Source organism: Pelophylax lessonae, assembly GCF_965119305.1.
Source record: "Pelophylax lessonae genome assembly, chromosome: 1".
Taxonomy (NCBI): domain Eukaryota; kingdom Metazoa; phylum Chordata; class Amphibia; order Anura; family Ranidae; genus Pelophylax; species Pelophylax lessonae.
This window is the reverse complement of record NC_138768.1, coordinates 629,276,815-629,299,376: the sequence shown is the minus strand read 5'-3', so window position 1 is coordinate 629,299,376 and position 22,562 is coordinate 629,276,815. Positions and strand designations below refer to the sequence as shown.

Sequence of the window (22,562 nt, the reverse complement as noted above, 5' to 3'; positions counted from 1 at the left end):
CGAAAATCGGGATGTGAAGGTACGCATCCTTCAAGTCGATGGAAGTCATGAACTCCCCTGGAACCAGGGCAGCCACCACCGACCGCAGTGATTCCATGCGGAACTTGCGAACCCGCACAAAGCGGGTCAGGGCCTACAAATCCAGGATCGGACGAACCTCGCCCTCCTTTCTGGGCACAGTGAACAGATTGAAATAGAACCCCCGAAATCTGTCCCGGTGAGGCACCGGGACCACCACTCCCTGAGCCCTCAGATCCCGCACCGCCAGGTGCAGATCCCGCAAACGCTCCGGAGACAGTTGAAGATTTGAGGGAAAAAATCTGCTCTCCGTAGAGAGAAAATTCGATCTTGTAGCCAGACCGAACGATTTCCTGAACCCACCTGTCCCGAACCCGGGCCAGCCAGGGTTGAAGAAAACCGAGCAAGCGTCCCCCCACCCCAGAACTGGGTGAGGGCGCCCCTTCAGGCCGCATTGTTATGGCAGTGGGTCCGGACTGGCCGGACTTCTGCTAACCTGACCACGGCTTCTTTTGGGAGCCTTGACCCTTGAAGGGCTTGCCCTTATAGTGCGACCGAAAGGCACGAAAGGACCCCTGAGAGTGCCGAAAAGAAGCATGCTTCTTACCCTGAGCAGCCTTAGCCTTGCGGGAGTGGGGCAGGAGCGTGCTCTTGCCACCCGTGACCCCCTTTATCAGCGTATCCAAAGAATCGCCAAAAAAGCGAGACCCATCATAAGGCAGATTGGCTAAGGTTCTCGCGCGAAGAGTGGTCCACAGACCAACACTTCAACCAAACCAAGCGGCGAGACAACACCGCCACACTGTGTACACGTGCAGCCAACGGTACCATATCCAAGTCCGCATCACACAGATACATGAAACCCTGATGGATTTGATCCACCATATCCAAAGTCGCCGGGGAGGCAGATTCAGCCACCAGGACGCGCCTAAGCACCTGCGTCCAATTCGCGACAGCCTGGGCTGTCATAAGTGAAGCAAATAAAGCTTTCAGCATAGACCCGGCAACAGAGTAAGTATGGCGGGCAAGAGACTCCAGTCTCCTGTCCGTGGCATCCCGGAACACCGGGGCATCCTCTGAGGGAACCGCAGCGGACTTATTCAAAACCGCCACCGCGTGATCCACCGGAGGTGGCACACACCAACGTTCATCAGTAGCGGGTGTGAAGGGATAACGCAGCCTGAACCTACTCGGTACAGCAAAAGGCTTGCGTATATAGCGCCATTGTTCCTTAACAGCGCGCTGTTCACCTTGTAAATGCAGCTCTTGCTTGATAGAAGCAATCAATTCATCCATGAGAGCAAGCTCTTCAGACGAGCCAGGGGGAGAATTATCCACCCCTTCTACCTCAGCCTCCACCTCGGACCCCACAAGATCCAGGGAGGAATGGGACCCCGATAAGGAGACCCCAGCCATAGCAGCCCTACCACCATCATCCTCTGATTCAGAGGAAATTAAAAGTCTGGGCCGTTTCGTGGATTGAGCAGCCACCAGCATTTGCACCTGAGCAGCAACATTAGCCACAACCGCAGCCAAATCCCCCCCGGGGGGGAGACAGCAGTCCCTTGTGAACCCGCCAAGTGGTAGGAAATTTGCTTTCCTGAGAATCCATTGCCCCCAGAACAGACCTGAAAATAAAGGGTTAACAGCCCCTACAACAAGCGCGGCGAGCGCTGCCCACCGCCACACACACTAGCACAATCGAGACCCCCACAGGGATAAAGGCTAAACTTAGGCAAGGACCCAGGGATAGATAGGATAAAACCTGCAAAGACCACTGCTGCTGCTCCGATCGGTGCGCCCAGGGAGAAGGATTAGATGTAATACAGGGCGCTTCTGTGCAAGCCTATGGAAGGCTACAAGAAAATGGCCGCCAGCAGTGTTACCATGAGGCCGGAGCGAGTGCTGTCAAAATGGCGTCGCCTGGCGCAGAAAACTCCGCTCCCTCACCTCAGTGAAATGCACAGTAAACATGGCGGACCGCCGCAGCGGTCTTAGTAAGGTGCCCCAACACGATTCATGCATGTTATACAGCACACAGTCTGACACACAGATCCAGTCTGACACAGAAGTGCAGCACAGCCCCCCTCCTTGCAGCCCACAGCATGCAGCCAGAGAGATAGGGAACATTTACAGTGTGACAGAGGCAGGGTAACACAGTCCCAGACTGACACCCCCCAGACAGACAGGTCCCCACATAGATTTACACTTACCTCATAGGTGGCGTGGGGAACCCGCACAGGCGAACAAGCCACTGTACATGAGACAGGGAGAGTCGCATCCAGGACGCAGCAAAGGTGGGTTAAGAAACCGCACAGCGTCCAGTGAGGTAGCCACCTCACCATAGCATCCCTGCACCGAACAGGGATGGGTCGTTCAGAACGTCAGGAGCAGTACCTGACTGAACGCTCGATGGCGGGCTGAGAAGCCACTGACCCACAACCTGCGAACAGGGGGGTCAGCCCGAGACGTAGCCCGCATGATCCTCTTCATCAGAAGAACTAAACTAATGCTGGTAAAAATAACAGCTAGGTAAAGAAAGAGAAAAAAACTCAAAATAAAATCAAAAAAGAAGAAAAAGGCTGAGACAAAAGCCCCAGCATAGAGACATGCAGCCACTCCTGACAAGCTAGACATTGAAACTGAGGAATGGATACAGGAAATGGGAGGGTATTGTCTGAGGGGACCACCCCCTGGGGGTGGGATATGTTAAAACCTTTAATATTGACATATTCTGTTGCCTAGCTACTCCTACGAAGCAGGGACTAATACCCCATTGTGACGAATATGAAGATGGCGGCGACTGTCGGAGGACGTAAGAGAAATCCAGTTTTCTTTTTTGTTCATTGACGTACAGCTCCAGATCTTCTTGACCCTTGGGACGTCCCAAAGCAGTGTCAACATGAGGCGTGGGAAGAACACAGCAAGAAAACACCCTTCCAAAGGCTAAACATAGCCAACCAGGTAAAACAGAAGCTCAACCAGGAACAACTGGAGCTCACCTGACAAAAGCAAAAAACACCCTCAAAGAGGACTAATCATCTCAAACAGCAGCCTGCAAAACCTTGCGGCCAAAAGAAGCATCCACAGATGCCAACGCATCCACCTTATAAAATTTTGTGAAAGTGTGCATGAACAACCAGGTGGCCGCCTTGCAAACCTGCACTACCGACGTCTGATGACGGAAGGCCCAAGAGGCACTAATGCGCCTTAACAGGGAAAGGAGGATCCTAACCCTTAATGGAATAGGCCTGCACCACCATCAGCCTGATCCATCTAGAAATTGTCGCAGCAGACATGGCCAGCCCCTTACTGGTTCCATGCGTAAGGACAAAAAGATCTAAATCCACAACCAAAGAATGTAAGGCAATCTCTTTAGGATGCTTAGGCCACAAGGAAGGCAACACAATGTCTTCATTCAAATGGAAACCAGAGAGGACTTTAAGAAGGAATGACTGGCACCCTGCGAGCAGACGTAATAGATACCAAGAAGGCTACCTTCTGTGACAGAGTAAGCAGAGAAACCTCACATATATTTTCAAAAGGTGGTTTCTGAAGAACGAACAACATCAAATTGAGGTCCCACGGAGGTAACGCAGATCTCACCATGGGAACCAGGTGGTGGACCCCTGAAAAAAGGTGTGAACAAAGAATTTGTGGCCTGCGGGCATTGAAAGAAAATCGCCGGGGCCGAAATCTGGCCTTTGATGGTACCCAAGGCCAAAAGCTGATCTATTACTCTTTGGAGAAATTCCAAAACACGAGACACCAAAAAGGAATGGGGGGAGACCCCCCAAGACTCTCACCAAACAATGTACGCCCTCCAGACTTGATGAAAATCTTCCTAGAATCAGACTTTCTAGCTTTTAACAGCGTAGGAATCACAGAATCAGACACCCTCTATCCTTCAGCACCTGGCTTTTAACAGACAGGCCGTTAAAGCCAGCGACTGTAAAGCAAAATGGAAGCTCTGTCCTTGAGCTAACAGATCTTCTCTGAGAGGGAGTCTCCCAAGAATATTGGGACCATCCGTACTAGGTCTGCATTCCAGGAACTGCAAGGCCAGTCCGGAGCCACTAGGATGACCGGAATCCCTTCTGCCTCGATTCTTCCCAGAAGACTTATCGGAGGAAATGCGTACATCAGACGATACTGGTCCCAAGGAGCCACCATAGTGTCTGTGGTGTCGGCCAGAGGATCCCGAAACCTTGCTATGAACCTCTGCACCTTCTTGCTGAGACAAGAGGCCAACAAGTCCACATTGGGAGAACCCCACCGTAGACACAGTCGATGAGACACCTCCTGGTGGAGAGACCATTCTCACTGCGCCAACGTCTGAGTGCTGACTGAGGTAGTCCACTGCCAATTTTCTACCCCTGGAATATGCACAGCAGAGATGGCTGGAATGAACCGTTCTGCCCACCTTAGCATGCTGGCTACTTCCCGGGCCGCTACGACACTTTTGGTGCCCCTTGATGATTGACATATGCCACCGCCATGGCATTGTCTGATTGAGTCCTTACCGGGCGCCCCTGCAGACGAACCGTCCATTGGGTCAGGCAAAGCATGATTGCTCAAATTTCCAGGAGCAGGTTGGACTCCTTCAGGGTCCAAACCCCCTGAGCACAATCCGTGCCCAAGACACCCCCCACCCCCACCCGGACAGGCTGGCATCCGTGGTGACCACTGTCCAAGTACAGGGGAAGAAAGGATTTTCCCTGTCGAAGCGCTGCAGAGCGGAGCCACCAGATCATGGATCCCCTCACACCCTGGCTCAAAAGGATCAGATTGTCTAGAAACTGTGGGTTCTTGTTCCTTTGGCAAGAATCTCCTTTTGAAGAGATCTAGTATGGAACTGAGCAAACTGAACCGCCACGAAGGTGGAGACCATCAAGCCCAGATTTTGCATACAAGACCTGAGAGATGACCGCTGGCTGGAAAACAGGAGCCATTGCGCATTTTGCAACTTCTGGAGTTTCAGCTCTAGAAGAAACACCAGGGCTGAGGCCGTGTTCAGGGTCAGGCCCAGATAGTCCGGCTTGGTGGATGGGACCAGAACAGATTTTTTGAAATTCAGTTTCCATCCGAACTCTTGCAGAGTTTGCACCAAAATGTCCAGACTGTCTTTTAAGGCATTCGGAGGCTCTGCTCGCAGAAGGAGATCGTCTAGGTACCCCAGTACTGCATTCCACTTCTGCTAACACAGGGGCCAAAACATTTGTGAACAACCGAGGAGCTGAGGCGAGACCAAAGGGTAACACCACAAATTGATAGTGCTCCTCACCCACAGCAAAGCGAAGGAAACTCTGATGCCCCACATATATTGGGATATGAAGGCAAGCGTCCTTGATATCGATAGAGCTCAGGAAATCCCGTAGATTAAGGGATGCCACTACCATGTGAATAGACTCAATTGGAAATTTCTGAACCCACAAAAAACGGTTCAAGGCCTTCAGGTCCAGAATTGGACAGACCTTGCCTTCCTTCCTGGGAACAGTAAATAGGTTTGAAATAAACAACTGAAATTGTTCAGATTCCAGAACCAGTACAATGACCCCCTGTGAAAGCAGATCCTGTACCGCTCAAGAAGACCCCGTAAGCGATCTGGGGCCAAACGCAGGTTGGAAGGGAAGAACCTTGCTGGAGGCAAGGACCGGAACCTCGATCTTGTAATTGGACCGAATCAACTCGTTCTCCCGGGTGAGGGCATCCCATCAGGCAGAACTGGGCTGGTCTGTGGTCCTGGAGGAACCAGCTTTCGACTTACCAGGCCAGGACCCTCATGGAACCCCCTGCAGGGTCACGGGTGGTCTTTGATCTCTGGCTCTTAGATCCCGAGGGACGAAAGGAACGCTTATGGACCGAGAAGAAAAGGCCACGTTTGCAACGAGACTCTTTGATCCTGGTAGTCTGTGGAAGCAGAGTACTCTTAACTCCAAGTAAAACCCTTAATGATCTCTTCCATGGAAGCTCCGAACAAGCGGTCTCCTACAAAAGGGAGATCAATCAATACTTTCTAGGAAGCCTGGTCTGCAAACCAGTATTTCAGCCATATCATGCAGCGAAGAGTCACCGCTGTCACGGACACCCTATATACTAAAGGGGCCGCATCCAGAGAGGCATCACAGATATACTGCAACCCCTGGACCAACTGGTCCGCCACACAAAAATTCAGTTTAAAAGGGAAAAAAATGCTAGGACCAGAGATCCAAGCAAGGAACTAGGTCCTTACTCCTGACTAGGCAGAAAAAAACTGAAGACCTATAGGCAGGAAGTGGGAGTATACCCCCTGGGACTGTTCTATAGGCGTAGTCAAACGTTTTTTTCGCCTAATGTCCTACTCTTGTAGGGGGCAGCATAAACCCAAGGGTCAAGAAGATCTGCAGCTGTGTCCGTCAATGAACAAAAGAGAAAAATACATTTCAAACTATTATTATCTGGTTTGCTGCAGCTAACGTGACTCCATATAGGAGCGTATACTAATGAAAATCTGTGGGTAGCTGAGCTAACCTCAAACTAAACAAGTAGCAATTATCCTTCACATTTGCTTCACCACTAGTGATGTGTAACCAATACCCAAAGAAAACTATACTGTAGACAATATAGCAAATATCAACGTAAAAACTATAATTTGAACTGTGTATTACAAAAACCAAACATTCAGGTATTATAACAAAGTGTCCATGGATTTGTTCTGTGCCAATAATTAATCTTGCTTATACAGTGCTTCTCTCAGCTTAAACGTGTCTAAATCCACCACCATCCAAAATGCACACTCACCAAAAGGTAGTGTAATATAGACTTGAACAGTAAATGCATCTGTTGGTTCCTTCTATTGGTCTTTCTTAAGATCCTGGAAACCGGTGACAATGCTCCACTGGTTCCCAGTATGTTCCACCTAGATTCTCTCTCATGTGTTCATAGAATTAAATAATAGCCATTATTGCGCAGCACTCATATAAAAACTGGATTTTTGACTTATCGTAAAATCCTTCTTTCTGAAATTCATTGACAGACGCAGCTCCATATTCTTCTTGACCATTGGGTTATGCTGCCCCCTACAGGTGTAAGACACTAGGCAATAAAAATCTTTACCACGCCTATGGGGCAGTCCCGGCAGGCATACACCCACACACTCTGCTATAGGCTTCAGGTTTTTTTGCAAGCAGTGTTTAGAAGAAAAAACCCCATCCCACTCATAATAAGAGGGGCGGGTGCTGCGTCTGTCCATCCTTGCAAACTTGGATTAATGACGCCTGATGGCAAAAAGCCCAAGAGGCACTCAAGCTCCTTAGTAAAATGCTCCTTCATAGGGAAAGGAGGAACCTGACCCTTTAGTGAATATGCCTGTACCACCGTCTGTTTGATCCATCTGGATGTGGTCACAGCAGATGCAGCCAATCCCTTTTGAGGTCCTTCGGTGAGGACAAAGAGAGAGTCTGATTTCCTGAAAGATTTAGTAGCCGCCAGGTAAACTCTAATTGCCTGAACCACATCCAAAGAATGCAAAGCAATTTCCTTGGGATGCTTGGGCTTAGGACAGAGTAAAGGCAAAACAATGTCTTCATTCAGATGGAAATCAGAAACCACCTTATGAAGAAACAACTGATTAGGTCGAAAGTACCCCTTTATCTCTGTGGACCACCAGATAAGGTGAACGGCAGGACATTGCCGCCAATTCAGATACTCTGTGGGCAGAAGTAATAGACACCAAAAAGGCAACCTTCTGAGACAGTGTAAGCAGATGAATCTCCCTAATGTTCTCAAAAGGAGGTTTCTGAAGAACAGACAATACCAAATTAAGATCCCATGGAGGTAGTGGGGATTGCCTCAGAGGAGCCACATGGCGAACCCCTTGTATAAAAGTGTGAATCATGGCATGGGTAGCAAAAGGACGTTGGAAAAACACAGCCACAGACACTTGGCCTTTGATAGTGCCCAAGGCCAACCGCTGTTCAACCCCTTTTTGAAGAAAGGTCAAAATCCTAGCCACCAATAAAAAGGCGAGGATGCACCTTCAGCGATTCACACCATGAGATGTACGATTTTCACGTATGATGATAGATCTTCCTAGAAGTAGACTTTCTGGCCTTCAACAGTGTAGGAATCACTGAATCAGAAAGACTTCTATCCTTCAATACCTGGCTTTCAACAGCCATGCCGTTAAAGCCAGCAACTGTAAAGCAAGATGAAAGATCGGCCCTTGAGAAAGCAGATCTTCCCTGAGAGGAAGTCTCCAGGGGGGATCGGCGACCAAGCTTAGCAGATCTGCATACCAAGACCGGCGAGGCCAGTCTGGGGCCACCAGAATCCCTTCCACCTCTATCCTGCGCAGAAGCCTCGGCAGGAGTTTTAGGGAAGGGAACACACAGATCAGCCGATAATAACCCCAAGGAGCCACCAGTGCATCTGTGGCATTGGCCAGAGGATCCTGAGACCTGGCTACAAAACTGTGAAGCTTCTTGTTGAGTCGAGAAGCTAACAGGTCGACGTCGGGTGTCCCCCACCGAACACAAAGGAGGTGAAACACCTCCGGGTGCAGAGACCCTTCCCCCTGATCCAACACCTGACTCAGGTAATCCGCCTGACATTTTTCTACACCTGGGATGTGCACTGCAGAAAGGGCTGGAACAAAATTTTCCGCCCATTTCAGGTTCTCGGCCACCTCCCGGGCCGCCAAAACACTCTTGGTGCTTGATGTAAGCCACAGCGGTGGCATTGTCTGATTGAATCTGGACTGGACAACTCTGTAAACGATTTGTCCAGTGACTCAGGCAAAGCTTTATTGCTCTGAGTTCCAGAATATTGATCGGAAGTCTGGACTTTCTACTGTCCATGACCCATGGACACACAGCGTCCCCAGCACTCCTCCCCAGCCAGACAGGGACCAGGGCAGATTTTTTTAAATTAATGTTCCAACCGTGATTGTCAAGTTGCCCAACAGGGCTGAATGTGAGTCTGCTCTTAAGAGGAGATCGTCCAGGTACCCCAGTGCCGCAATCCCCCGTTGTCGCAGTAATGCCAATACCTGAGTCAACACTTTGGTGAAGACCCTGGGGGCAAAGGCGAGACCAAAGGGTAACGCTACAAGCCGATAATGCTTCTCTCCCACAGCGAAGCAAAGAAAATGCTGAATACCAGTGTAAATAGGAATGTGTAGATATGTGTCCTTGATATCGATGGAGGCCAAAAAGTCTCGTTCGTGTAGAGACGCCACTACCACGTGAATGGACTCCATTCAAAACTTCTGTACACGCACAAAGCGGTTCAGAGCCTTGAGGTCCAGGATTGGACGTACTTTGCCTTCTTTCCTGGGCACAGTGAACAGGTTTGAATAGAACCCCTGAAAGCGTTCCCGAGAAGGAATCGGCACAATCACCCCTTGCGACAGCAGATCTTGTACCGCCTTTCGTAGATCCCTTAACCGGTCTGGAGATAGGCGTAGATTGGACGGGAAGAACTTGTCTGATGATCGATACCAGAATTAGATCTTGTAACCCGATCGGATCAGTTTGTGCACCAATTTGTCCTGAATCAAGGAAGTCCATGGTTCCAGAGAGAAGCAAAGACGTCCCCCCCACCCCAGATATGGGTGAGGGCGTCCCTTCATGCAGACGGGGTTTTGTCTGCAAGTTCGGCTTACCCGACCAAGTCTTCTTGGAACCCCCAGAAGACCTAAATGGCTTAGATCCTTTCTCTTGCATGCTGTGGACTGTGAAATAAGGCCCACGTCTATTCCTGATCTGCAGACTAGCTTTTTAGCCACACCATGTGTCTAATAGATACCCCCACTGCGGACACTCTGGCTACAAAGGGGGACCGCATCTAGCCACACATCACAGTAGGGCTTGGACCATTTGATCCGTTGGCTCTGTCAGGCCCAGAGAGAGCTGTTCCATTTCTAAGTCAGTTTTTAGTAACTTTGCCCATTCCGTTATGGTCTGGGACACCAGAGTGATCACAAAGATCGGTTTAAGTATTGAGCCCGCTATCACGTGTAAATGGAGGGACAGAGACTCAATAAGTCTATCCACAGGGTCTGTAAAAAGACTGGGGACTCCTCGACCGGGACCACAGTAGATTTGTTCAGTCTGGAAACCGGATGGTCCACCTTCAGTGGTACGGTCCATCTTGCGGACACTGCGTCCGCGAATGGGTAGTGCCTTTTAAAACGCTTTGGCACCACTAAAATCTGTTTGATGCGCCCCCACTGTTCAATGACAATTTTGTCAAAAAGTTCTGGACAAGGGAAAACCTTGCCCGACTTATGGGATTTGCAGGTGCCAAAAGATACCTGCGTCTCTGACGCTGCAGAATCATCCGCCATTTTTATAGTTTCCCACACTTACACTATAAGTGCCTCCACCAGCTTTCCCGCGTGGCTGCTCAACCTCACCATCCGAGTGCGATGACGCAGATCACTCAGGATGCCATACGTCCGCGGCGGCCGTATCTACCTCAGAATCTGAGAAGGCAGGAGAGGGCATAGGGCGCTTTTTACTAGTGCTATTTTTGATAATCACATCCACTTTTGACACCAGGTTTTCCAAGACTGCAGTTAAGGCAGATAGGGGTTGTGACTCGAAAGTCCCCGCAACCACAAGGAGGGGATCAGTAGGTGAAATTTGTTCCTGGGACTCCATTATGAACTCCGATATGGAGCAGAACAGGATCGTTCTGCTATGTAGAAAATCGATCTTCACAGGAAGAGGAAATACCTGGGTCATTTACTAGAGTAAAGGCCTAACTGCTCCCTGCTGTCCAGCAATCGCGGACTGCAAGAAAATTGCCGCCCAATGCATTCCTATGGGGGAACCAAAAAAACATGGCCGCCCATGCATTTCAATGAGGAAGTCTGCAAAATGAGGCTAACTGATTCTACAGCAAAATGACGGCCCCCACGGCACGCCATGCGTTCTCCAGGACCCCCTAAGGGGGTCCCGGCAGGTAATCCCACCAGGATTACCCCCCCCAGCGGATCCGCTATAGCGGCCTCGGCGCATCCATCCCCCGAGGACCCTCGTCGCTGACTGAGGTAGGGACCTCTATGACTGGTGGGGAGGAAGCGGGGGGGGGGGGGAAGCCTTGGTACCTACAGAGAAGGGTAGCCGAGGGTCTGACTATCCCAGGGAGGGGCCCACATCCACCCCGACACCGCCAGAGTTATGGGGGGGCGCTTACTCCCCATACCAACGATATCGGGTGGGCACCACTCCGGACAGACTGCTTCTCAACTCTGGGTGGGGTGCTGACGGCCGAGGGATACGCTGTGACTCAAGCCGAAAAAGGTTGTGTACGTCCTGGCGAGTTGTTTCACTCGCGGGCCAGTCCCCGTCCATTGGGGCTATGTCGTGGCAAGGCCTAGCGCTGGGCTATAAACTGCACACGGGACCTTAAGGTTCTTGAATATCCAGTCCGAAAACCCAGTCCGGCTGTTGATTGCAGTTCTCTCAGAAAAATAACTAGCTAAAAAAAATTGAATTTTTGACAAAGGTTCCCTTTAAAATAAAAAAGCAAGCTAAGACCGAAGTCCCAGCCGGGAACTAGGTCCTACTCCTAAACTAGGCAGAAACAAACTGAAGTCTATAGCAGAGTGTGTGGGTGTATGCCTGCAGGGACTGCCCCATAGGCGTGGTAAAGATTTTTCCTGCCTAGTGTCCTACTCCTGTAGGGGGCAGAATAACCCAATGGTCAAGAAGAATATGAAGCTGTGTCTGTCAATGAAGGATAGAGAAAGGTTTAAGTATTAAAAAAGATTACACTCACATTTGATGGTACCTTTAGACCGTCAATCCAGCAATCTATACGGCCGTGCGATTGCTGCTCCGTTCAATGGAGCCAGCGTGCGTTCCAAGCCTCAAATCCGTTAGTGGGCCGTTATGTCATCCACGCTCCACTAGCCTCAAACAAAGGCACGCAGGCTCCATTGAACAGAGCGGCGAACGCACGGCCTGAGAGATTGCTGGATAGACTTAGTGCCGGTCTAAAGATACCATCAAATGTAAGTGTAATCTTTTTTTTAATACCTAAATAAACCTTTTATATGAATGTTGCGCAATGATGACTATTATCAGAGGCGTAATTAGAACCTGCAGGGCCCCAGTGCAAGAACTCATAAAGGGCCCCCCGATCCCCAGCAGGGGCTCCCCCCACGGTGGTGAAACACCAGGGTCCAGTCGCAAGTGGAACTCTTGTAGTTCTGCCACTGGTGTCAGTATTTTTTTTTTTATTTATTATTTTTTATCATTTTATTTATTTTTTACAATTTTTAGGAGCCCTGTTGGTGAGATATCAGGGGTCTGCGACAGAGAAAGGAGATTGAGGACACAGCCCTCAGCCTCCAACTTTGCAACCCCAGCTGTACAGAATGAATGGACAGGAAGAGCTCTGTACAGAGCTTTCCGTTCTATCACAAACTGAAGCATAGTAAACACAGTTTACTATACCTCAGTTATGAATGGTACAGATCACTGACTATTTAATAAGACAAGGAAAAGTCTGGTCCCCACTCTCCATCCTGACAGATGATAAGCAACCAGAGGGAGAGGGGAGGGGGGAACCCGGTAGTGCTTCAGGGAATGAGGGGGGCTGGGGGAGTATTCAGCTGCCTGGGGCAGTAGGAGGTAGATAGAAAGGGCAACCCAGCCCCATGCACATCTGAATAGCCGAAAGGCTGCAGTAGGAAAATGGAGTGGATTGGTTCCTCCGTATGCTGCTCTTCCTATCCAGGTGTACAGGGGGCCACACGGGCCCCCTGGATCATGGGGCCGGTTTCAATTACGAACCCTGTCCTGTGACCCCTGGAAAATTAACCCCTGGATGAGTGACAGTGCTGGGGGGAATGGGATGAGTAGCAGTGCTGGGGGGTGTCAACCAGTGGCAATGCTGGGGGGTTGATGGGATCAGTGGAAAGGGTGGGGGGGGATAGGATGAGTGGCAATGCTGGGAGGGGGGGGGGTGAGTGACAGGTGCTGGGGTGTAATGGGATTGGTGGCAGTGATGGTGGGGGCATGGGATGAGTGACAGTGCTGGGGGGGGGGAATGGAATGAGTGGAAGTGCTGGTGGGGGCATGGGATGAGCAGCAGAGCTGGTGGGGGCATGGGATGAGCAGCAGAGCTGGTGGGGGATGAGATGAGCAGCAGTGCTGATTGGGGGGGGAGTGATCAGTGGCAGTGCTGGGAGGAAATGGGATCAGTGGTAGTGCTAGGCTGTGATCAGCGGAAGTGCTGTGGGGTGATCAGTGGCAGTGCTGTGGGGGTGTGATCAATGGCAATGTAGGGGGGGCTGTGATCAGTGGCAATGCTGGGAGGTGATCAGTGGCAGTGCTGGGGGGGGGAAATCAGTGACAATGCTGGGGGGCTATGATCAATGGCAGTGCTGGGGGGGTGATAAGGGGCAGTGCTGAGGGGGGGGGGGGTGATCAGCGACAATGCTGTGAGGGGCAGTGATCAGTGGCAGTGCTGAGGGGGGGGGGGTGTCATCAGTGGCAATGCTGAGGGGCGGGGCTGTGATCAGTGGCAGTGCCGGGGTGATCAATGACAATTCTGGGGGGCCTGTGATCTATGGCAGTGCTGGGGGGATGATCAGTGACAATGCTAGGGGGCGGGGGGGGGGCAGAGGAACATTGTTACCAGGAAAAAAGTGAAGGGAAATCCAAAATATCACAATTGCAGTTACCACCAAATATAGAGCAGGAAATCTTCCAGGGGGTAAGCTTGTTCATGTCACAGCAGAACTTCACCCGAGGTAAATTGTTAGCCCCCCCATTCCTCTTCAGCACTGGCATCTTTTATTATCTTGTGCACATAAAAATGTGTAGCAGGCCTCAGCCAGGTCTTTAGGACATGCACATCTGAATTGGGCATTTGAGCCCATACATGAACACTCTTTGGTAGAAAACATTGTGGGACGGGGGGCTGTGACCAGTTGCAATGCTAGGGGTGGTGTGATCAGTGGCAATGATCAGTGGCAGTGCTGGGTGGGGGCTGTGATCAATGGCGGTGCTGGGGGGGCTGTGATCAATGGCGGTGCAGGGGGGGGCTGTGATCAATGGCAGTGCTCGGGGGGCTGTGATCATTGGCAGTGCTGGGGGGGTGGTCAGTGAAAATGCTGGGTGCTGGGGAGGGGGGGCTGTGATCAGTTGCAGTGATGGTGGGTGTGATCAGTGACAATGCAGGGAGGGGGACTGTGATCAATGGGCAGTGCTGAGGAGGCTGTGATCAATGGCAGTGCTGGGGGGGGCTGTGAGCAGTGGCAATGCTCGGTGTGGTGTGATCAGTGGCAATGCTGGGTGTGGTGTGATCAGTGGCAATAATTAGTGGCAGTGCTGTGGGGAGTTGTGATCAACGGCAGTGTTGGGGGGGGGGGTGATCAATCGCAGTGCTGGGGAGGGCTGTGATCAGTGGCAATGCTGGGGGGAGGGGCTGTGATCAGTGGCAGTGCTCGGGGGGCTGTGTCAATGGCAGTGCTGGGGCGGTGATTAGTGACAATGCTGGGGGGGCTGTGATCAATGGCAGCTGTGGTGGTGGGGATTGGGTTCGATGGCAGTGCTGGGTGCCAGGATCAGTGACACTTACTTGTTGCTAGTGATCAGTTCCCCCTGCAATGCCCCTGGTCTCTCCCTCTCTCTGCTCCACGTGTCTCCACTGACACCTATTATGGGATGGGTCTCCTCACACAGTGGCTGCGATCTCCTCCAGCTCCTCCCCCTTTACTGTTCTGGGTCTCTACTCCTGATAACTGCCTGCAGCTGCAAATTGAATGGGTGGACCCAGAGGTGTGTGAGCGGTCCGCTGTGCTGTGTGAGCAGAGACTGACCCAACCCGAGCGTAACTAAAGGAGAAGTCAGTGGGTCCCCCCACAGTGGCGTAACACCAGGGCCTGGTCGCAAGTGCGACTCTTGCGACCCTGGTAGTTCTGCTACTGGCTATTATTTAATTCTATGAACGCTTGAATCTAGGGAATCTAGGTGGAACATATTGGGAACCAGTGGAGCATTGTCACCAGTTTCAGGGATCTTAAGAAAGGCCAATAGAGGGAACTAACAGATGCAATTACTGTTCAGGTCTATATTACACTACCTTTTGGGGAGTGTGCATTTTGGATCTTGGTGGATTTAGACACATTTAAGCTGAGTGAAGCACTGTATGAGCAAGATTCACTATTGAAATGGAAAAAATCCATGGACACTTTGTTATGATACCTGAATGTTTTGTTTTTTGTAATACACAGTTCACATTAATGTTTTTACTTTGATATTTGCTATATTGTTTACAGTATAGTTTTCTTTGGGTATTGGTTACGCATCACTAGTGGTGAAGCAACTGTGAAGGATAATTGATATATGTTTGGTTTGAGGTTAGCGGAGCTACCCACAGTGAATTCAGTTCACTGAATTTCTGTCAGGAATAACAGGTATTTTTTGCACCCTTTAAACAGAAATAACTAAACATTTTTATAGACATATTTAACAAACTAAAAGGTAGCAGATAAATTATTTTGTTAGGATTACATACACTTTAAAGTGTTACTAAACCCACAACAGTAAAATCAGTCTGTATATACAGTAAAGCATGATTGTTATACCCCACTGTGGAACCTAAGGGGGTAATTCTTTGCATTGTGTAAAAAGGCTGTTTGATCCTGTCTTCTCTGATTCTCCCCTTCTTCCACTGTCCCTTAACCATCTCCTGATAAGACAGAGCCTTTGGAGTCACTCTGCACATGCTCAGTTTGGTGTGTATTGCTAGGGTTTTTTTTCTCTTGGGAGAGTTCATGTGATTGGCACAGGACCAATCAGCACTGTCCAGACAGAGGGGCAGGGGTCCTGCAGCCTCATAGGACAGTCAGAGTAGAATGAGAACACTTTCTACAAGCTTTAACCAGACACTGCTAGAAGTCACAAGACTGCTATATACTGCTGATGAGAAAAGGTATTTATCAGTTTATATTTACTAAAATGATTGCATTTCCGTGATCTGTGTATGGTGGGAGACCAGATATAGTGAATGCAGGGTCCAGGGTTTAGTAACACTTTAACTTGATTTGGCCTTTAGAATATTATATGAAAGGGGACATGAAATAGCCAATCAGTCCTCAAACAGGGAGGGGGTTCCTAGGCCCCCATTCACACCAGTGCAAATTTTCATGCAATTTCACAGTTTCAAATCGCATGACAAGTCGCACCTCATTGCTGGAAATGGAACCGTTCATATCGCAGTGATTATGAATAAGGTTCCTGCACTACTTTTTACCCAATTTACTTGCATAAACTTCTGTTAAATGAAGTCACAAGCCGCAATGAAATGGAAAGTGCAAATCGGACTGATGTGCAGAATTTAAATCGTGCTGAAGTAGCAGGATTTTAAAGCCGCACCACTGTGATCCAGGGCTAAAACCTAGAAATAGTAAAGTAAATCAGAATTTAAGCTTTTTGCTGCAAGTGCTCTTTAAAAGAACAGCAGTTTTAAAAATATAAAATTAAACCAAACCGAGTTCTAGAAAAGCCCCAAAACTAAAATAATCTCCTCTAGCAAGAATATTTGGAATTTCAGAATGAAAGAATCAAGTTTTTTACTTTACTATTTCATCCTGCGAACATACATCTCAAACAGTTCATGTGATTAAGCAATCATGCCAAAATCAGATTCACAACAGTCAATAATGAATGGTTATAATATTGCTGTATGGAAAGTCACACTATAGTTTCTTACTTTCAAAAGTAGACTATGATGATTTTAATTACAAAGTGCACAATTCACAAAGATGAAGAAAATCCATGGTTTTCAATCTACTCCAATTCTGGTTCATTACCTTTCATTTTCTCCTTCAGGGTAAAGCTGCCATGAATCCTCTTGAGCTCAGATTCCATGGTCAGGCCTCCAATGTCAGCTTCTAGGTGAGTGCGATTCACCATGCCTATTCCAAACACGATCAGAGTGACATGCTGAGGCTCTGCTGTAACTAGACTGCGTTTTCTCTGACTCTTATTCAGGCTATTGCTGTCCTGTTCATTTTCAAACACCACCCTGCATGTTGGTTCCGATGGACTCCTTCCTAAAAATTTAAAAAACAACAGCTTAACCCTGAAGACTAAGTCCTATTCTGACACTTGTTGCTTACAAGGTAAAATCAGTATTTTTGCTAGAGAATTACTTAGAACCCCCAAACATTATATAATTATATATATATATATATATATATATATTTTTTTTTTTTTTAGCAGAGACCATAGAGAACAAAATAATTTATGTCACACTGTATTCACGCAGCAAACGCAATTTATTTGGAAAAATAGGGATTTTTGTGCTTACCGTAAAATCCATTTCTCGGAGTTCATCGACGGACACAGCGCTCCATAAATCATAGCTAGTGAGTTATATTGCCTCATCTAGCAGTAAGACTAGGCAGAACAAAAAAACACCTGGCTACGTCCATGGGCCGTCCTCAGCTGGTATATAACCCCACTCTCTGCTCTAGGTAATCAGTTTAGTAGCAAGCAGTATTAGAAGCATCAGAACTCCATAGAGGGGTGGGTGCTGTGTCCATCGAACTCAGATAAATGGATTTTACGGTAAGTACAAAAATCCCAATTTCTTTTTCCTTCATCGACGGACACAGTGCTCCATAAATCATAACTAGTAGGATGTCCAAAAGCAGTGCCAAAAGGAAAATGAGGGGTGGGGAAAAATAACCCAAGGCTAAACATAAGAGCCCTTAACCAGGACACAGGAGTCTTAAGAGCCGGTTCACATATATGCGATGACAGACTTCGCATTTGATTCGCAGCGCACTGCACTGCAAATGACATGCCATGTCTGTGTGATGCAAATTCAGCTGTACAGATTGCATGACTTCGCAACGGATTCGGAAGAAACACGCACAAGACCCTTTTTTGGGTCCGCACCAGAATCGGATCGCATGGGTGTTCACACCTATGTGATCCGATTCATGTCCGAACTGACAGTTTGCACTGTGATATGCAAACTGATCTGGGGTTGTCGTTAACTTTGTATTGACACCCCCAGCGATTCGCATATGGCAGTGTGAACCAGCTGCGAGTTGAATGCGATGTGGGAACCTGCAATGGATTTGCAGGGTTCCTGCATCACATATGTGTGAATCGAGACTTACCGGGACAAAGGAGCCTTAACTGGGTCACAAGAGCCCCGTCTGGAAAAAAAAAAAGGTTTAAAGAAAAAACACCCCTCAAGAGGGAACAGCCCCTCTTAAACAGCAGCCTGCAAAACTCTGCAGCCAAAAGAAGCTTCCGCAGATGCCAAAGTATCTACCTTATAGAATTTTGTAAAGGTATGCATGGATGACCAAGTGGCCGCCTTGCACACTCGCGATATTGAAGCCCGATGACGGAAGGCCCAAGAAGCACTCAGCACCCGAGTACAATGCGCCGTGACAGGTAAAAGTGGAACCTGACCTTTGATGGAATAGGCCTGAGTCACCGCCTGTCTGATCCATCTAGAGAAAGTAGCCAAAGAAGTGGCCAGCCCTTTTCGTGGTCCATCTGTAACCACAAAAAGCGAGTCTGACCTCCGAAAGGACTCAGTAGCTGCCAGATACACTTGAATTGCACCAATCACATCCAAGGTATGCACAGCAAATTCCTTGGGATGAGCTGACTTGGCACACAAGGAAGGAAACACAATGTCTTCATTCAAATGGAAGTCAGAGACAGCTTTGGGGAGGAATGATGGACAGGGACGAAGAACCACTTCATCCCTATGGACTACTAAATAGGGACTGCGACAGAATAATGCTGCCAATTCCGATATCCTGCGGGCTGAGTTAATAGCCACCAAGAATGCCACCTTCTAGGATAATGTAGGCAAGGGAATCTCCCAAACATTCTCAAATGGAGGTTTCTGGAGAACCGAAATCACTAAATTTAAATCCCATGGCGGCAAAAGAGACCGTACAGGTGGAGCCACACGTCAGATCCTTCTATAGAAAAGGATCGAGGATGAGCGACAATCAACTAATGCCAAATGTACGCTTTCCACGTATGAGGGTATATCTTGCTGGAAGACGACTTCCTCGCCTTCACCATAGTAGGGTTCACTGATCCAAACAAACCTCTATCCCTCAGTACCTGGCTTTCAATAGCTAAGCCATTAAAACCAGCGACTGTAAAGCAGAATAGTAGATAAGTCCTTGGGACTACTAGTCTTCTCTGAGAGGAAGCCCCCAAGGAACGTTTATTATTGGAAGATCCTCGCTCTTGATTCCTCGCAGGAACTGCGGAAGAAGTCTTAGCCAAGGTTGATACTGGCCTCACCGAGGACCCTGTGACCTCGTCACAAACTTCCGTAGCCTCCTGTGGAGCCAAACCTGCGGGAGCAGCATGTAAGACTGTGCAAACAGAACTGTCTTGAAGGTGGATACCACCAGACCCAGAAACTGTATGCAAAATGGGAAAGAGGACTATCTGTGTGACAGCAGCCGGTGAATCAAGGACTGTGGTCTCTGAAGTTTGTGCAGAGGAAGGACCACCCTGGTCAGAAATAGAATCAGATCTGGGTAAATCAATTCCCTCGACAGGGATAGGAGGGACCTTCGGTAGTTCAGACATCACCTGAACCTTTGCGGGAATTAAATCCACACAAGGAGACTCAGGACCTAAAAAAACCTGAAAAGGACAAGCTTTGTTCCCCTTTCTGGGTACCCCCAAAATAAACATTTTGCGGATCTCCTTGACGCTTACAAAAGTACACAGGGTCGGAAACCAGCAAAGATGTCCCCCCACCTCAATAATGGGTGAGGGCAGACCTTCATGCTGAAGGGGTCTTGTCTGCGGGTCTGGAGAAGCTAGCTCTAGGCTTACCAATCTAAGGTTGCTTGGAACCTCCCAGGGAAGATTTGAAAGATCTATTTCCCTTATTCTCAATCCCAGAATCACAAAAAATGTTTCTATGGGCTGAGAAGGAGGGCCCCCATCTGCAACGAGGCTCTTCCCCTTTCCTTGACCGTGGCAGGAAGGTACTCTCCCCCCCCCCCAGGATACCCTTAATGATGTCATCCAGTGTATCCCCAAATAGGCGATCGCCTTGAAAGGGCAGATCAATGAGAGCTTTCTTGGAGGCTTGGTCTGTGGACCAATTCTTAAGCCACAGCACGCGCCTAATCACCACCGCTGAAACAGAAAGTTTGGACAGCACAGGAGCTGTATCCAAAGCTGCATCACAAATAAACTGCAGCCCATGGACCAACCGTCCCGCTAAATCAACATAAGCAGCGGGGACCTGCTCACCCCTAGGCCCTGGCGCAATAGCTTGGCCCATTCAGTTAGGGTCTGGGACACCAGGGTTGAGGCAAAGACTGGCCGCAATGTCGAACTAGCCATAGTAAACTTGCTGCGTGCCACAGCCTCCCCTTTCTTGTCAGCCGGGTCCTTAAAGGATGGACATTCCTCTACTGGGATCATGGTTGCTTTATTCAACCTGGAAAGAGGAGGTGGACTAGTCCACTTCTTTAAAAGTGATTCCTCAAAAGGGTAACATACAGCAAAACATAACGGTAATTTTGGTTGTTCACATTCATTACAAAAAAAAACTGTCAAAATAAGGCACATAAGGAAACACCTTTGGAGTGCGAGGTGACTACCTGCATTTTTTCATTCGCTGCTGTGACCTAGGAGGAATCATCCTCACTATCAGATGGATCAGGGAGTGTAAAATTAAATCCCCCTGGACAGGCCGCGCCCACAGCGGCATTAGACTCCAAATAAGATGAAACAACCTGAGCAGGGGAAGGCGGGGGACGCTTCCACCCGGGACACTAAGGACTGCAGGACCGTCGTCAGTGCAATCATGGGAAGCTGGGGTTCCGAGGGACCTGCCACCTCTCCATGAAGGGGTCAGTGGGGGAAATGTAACCCTGAGGCTCCATAAGGAAGGAAGACCTTGCAGTACAAAAACAATCTTTTTGGCACCACTAAAGGATCCCCCCCCCAAGGCTCAGGGTACCTATCAGCAGAGAAAGAGATAACAGGGACCACAAAGACTCTCCCTACCGACCGGAGGAGCGCCGAAAATTCAAACCCAGCATCCTCATGGACGCTATCCTTGCTCATATGTCCCGGGTACAGGAAGAGGAAACTAAGGAGGAAGAGGAGGAGCTTCGGCATCTCCACGAGGCCTCAGTCTTCAAACATCCCCGTGACATCATCTGCTACAGAAACATGGCTACCAACCGGAGACCAGCTAGATTAAAGGAAAATGGCCCCCGTGATATCATTCGGCTACGCTACACAGACATGGCCGCCAACCGGAAACCAACTAGACTATGGGAAAATGTCCCCCATCAGCTACACTGAAGCATGCTGCCAGGATCTTTCCTGCACCCTCTGCAACACTGCACCCTCTGCAAGGGGAACACGCCCAAAGGTAGGACACGTGTTTTGGGGAGACTCTGCTATGCACTCTGCACTGGGACCCCCTGCACTATACACACACTAAAAACAGCAGGGCATGCACCTAGGGGTCTCCTACACTGGGACCCCTCTAGACTACCAGGGTGGGACATCACACTATCCCAGGACCCTTACGAAGTGGGGATACCGCGGGAGACCCTAGGGGTCTCTGCTGCATTCTCTGCCCTGGGACCCCACCAGACTCCAGGTCCAGACAGGGGGGAAAGGGAGTGGGGGAAGCCTAGCTCAATGAGGGATTTAGGGATGGGAGGAGGGAACCTGCAGGGGCAGGTCCAAACATCCCTTCAGGTTACCCAGGTCACCACCCCAAAAAAAAAAAAAGGGGAGAGGAGGGACTGTACTTACCCTTCCATTGTGCAGGTAAAGCTCCAGATAGAACTCCTCACCACCGAAGTAGGGGAGCTGTCGGCCAAGGGACTGCTGTGACTCAGACCCAAGGCTGGTCATACACAACCCTGCGAAAAGTTTAACTCGTGGGCTAGCCTCTGTCCGTTAGGCTATGTCACGGTCGGCCCAGCGCGTAGCTGTGGTCTGTACACGCTCGCTGGCTGGACTGAGGGAAGCACTGAATCTAGATTAACCAGCCCGTCGCCCAGCCTGGCAGTTGATTGTAGATCTCCCGAGAGAAAAAACAACAAAAGATGTAAGGAAGGAGAAAGTTGCTAGGACCAGAGATCCCAGCTAGGAGCCTAGGTCCTTACTCCTGACTAGACAGAATAAAACTGATTACCAAGAGCAGAGAGGGGGGTTATATAGCAGCTGAGGACGGGCCATGGGTGTAGCCAGGTGTTTTTTGTTCTACCTAGTCCTACTCTGCTGGAGGAGGCAATAAAACCCACTAGTTATGGTTTATGGAGCGCTGTGTCTGTTGATGAACGAAAGAGGAAATACACTTTCATGAATTTAAAAAAAAAAAAAAAAAGCTAGCCCATTTTTTATTGTGAAAGATGATGTTACGCCCACTAAATAGATATCTAACATGTCATGCTTTGTGCATACTTGTGGAATGGCGATAAACTACGGTACTTCAAAATCTCCATAGGTGATGCTTTAAAATGTTTTAACGGTTACTATTTAGAGTTACAAAGGAAGTCTAGT

The 22,562-nt window shown here is 49.1% G+C and overlaps 1 protein-coding gene across 11 annotated transcripts in view; it reads right to left on the bottom strand.

Moving 5' to 3' along the window:
- Nucleotides 1–22,562, bottom strand: part of BLTP1 (bridge-like lipid transfer protein family member 1) — a 754,177-nt gene that overhangs the window by 254,753 nt on the left and 476,862 nt on the right. For all 11 annotated transcript variants that reach the window (XM_082243836.1, XM_082243839.1, XM_082243842.1 and 8 more), the window contains one exon: nt 16,832–17,074. In XM_082243836.1, coding sequence (XP_082099962.1) covers nt 16,832–17,074 — 243 coding nt within the window. The remainder of the gene's footprint in view (nt 1–16,831; nt 17,075–22,562) is intronic.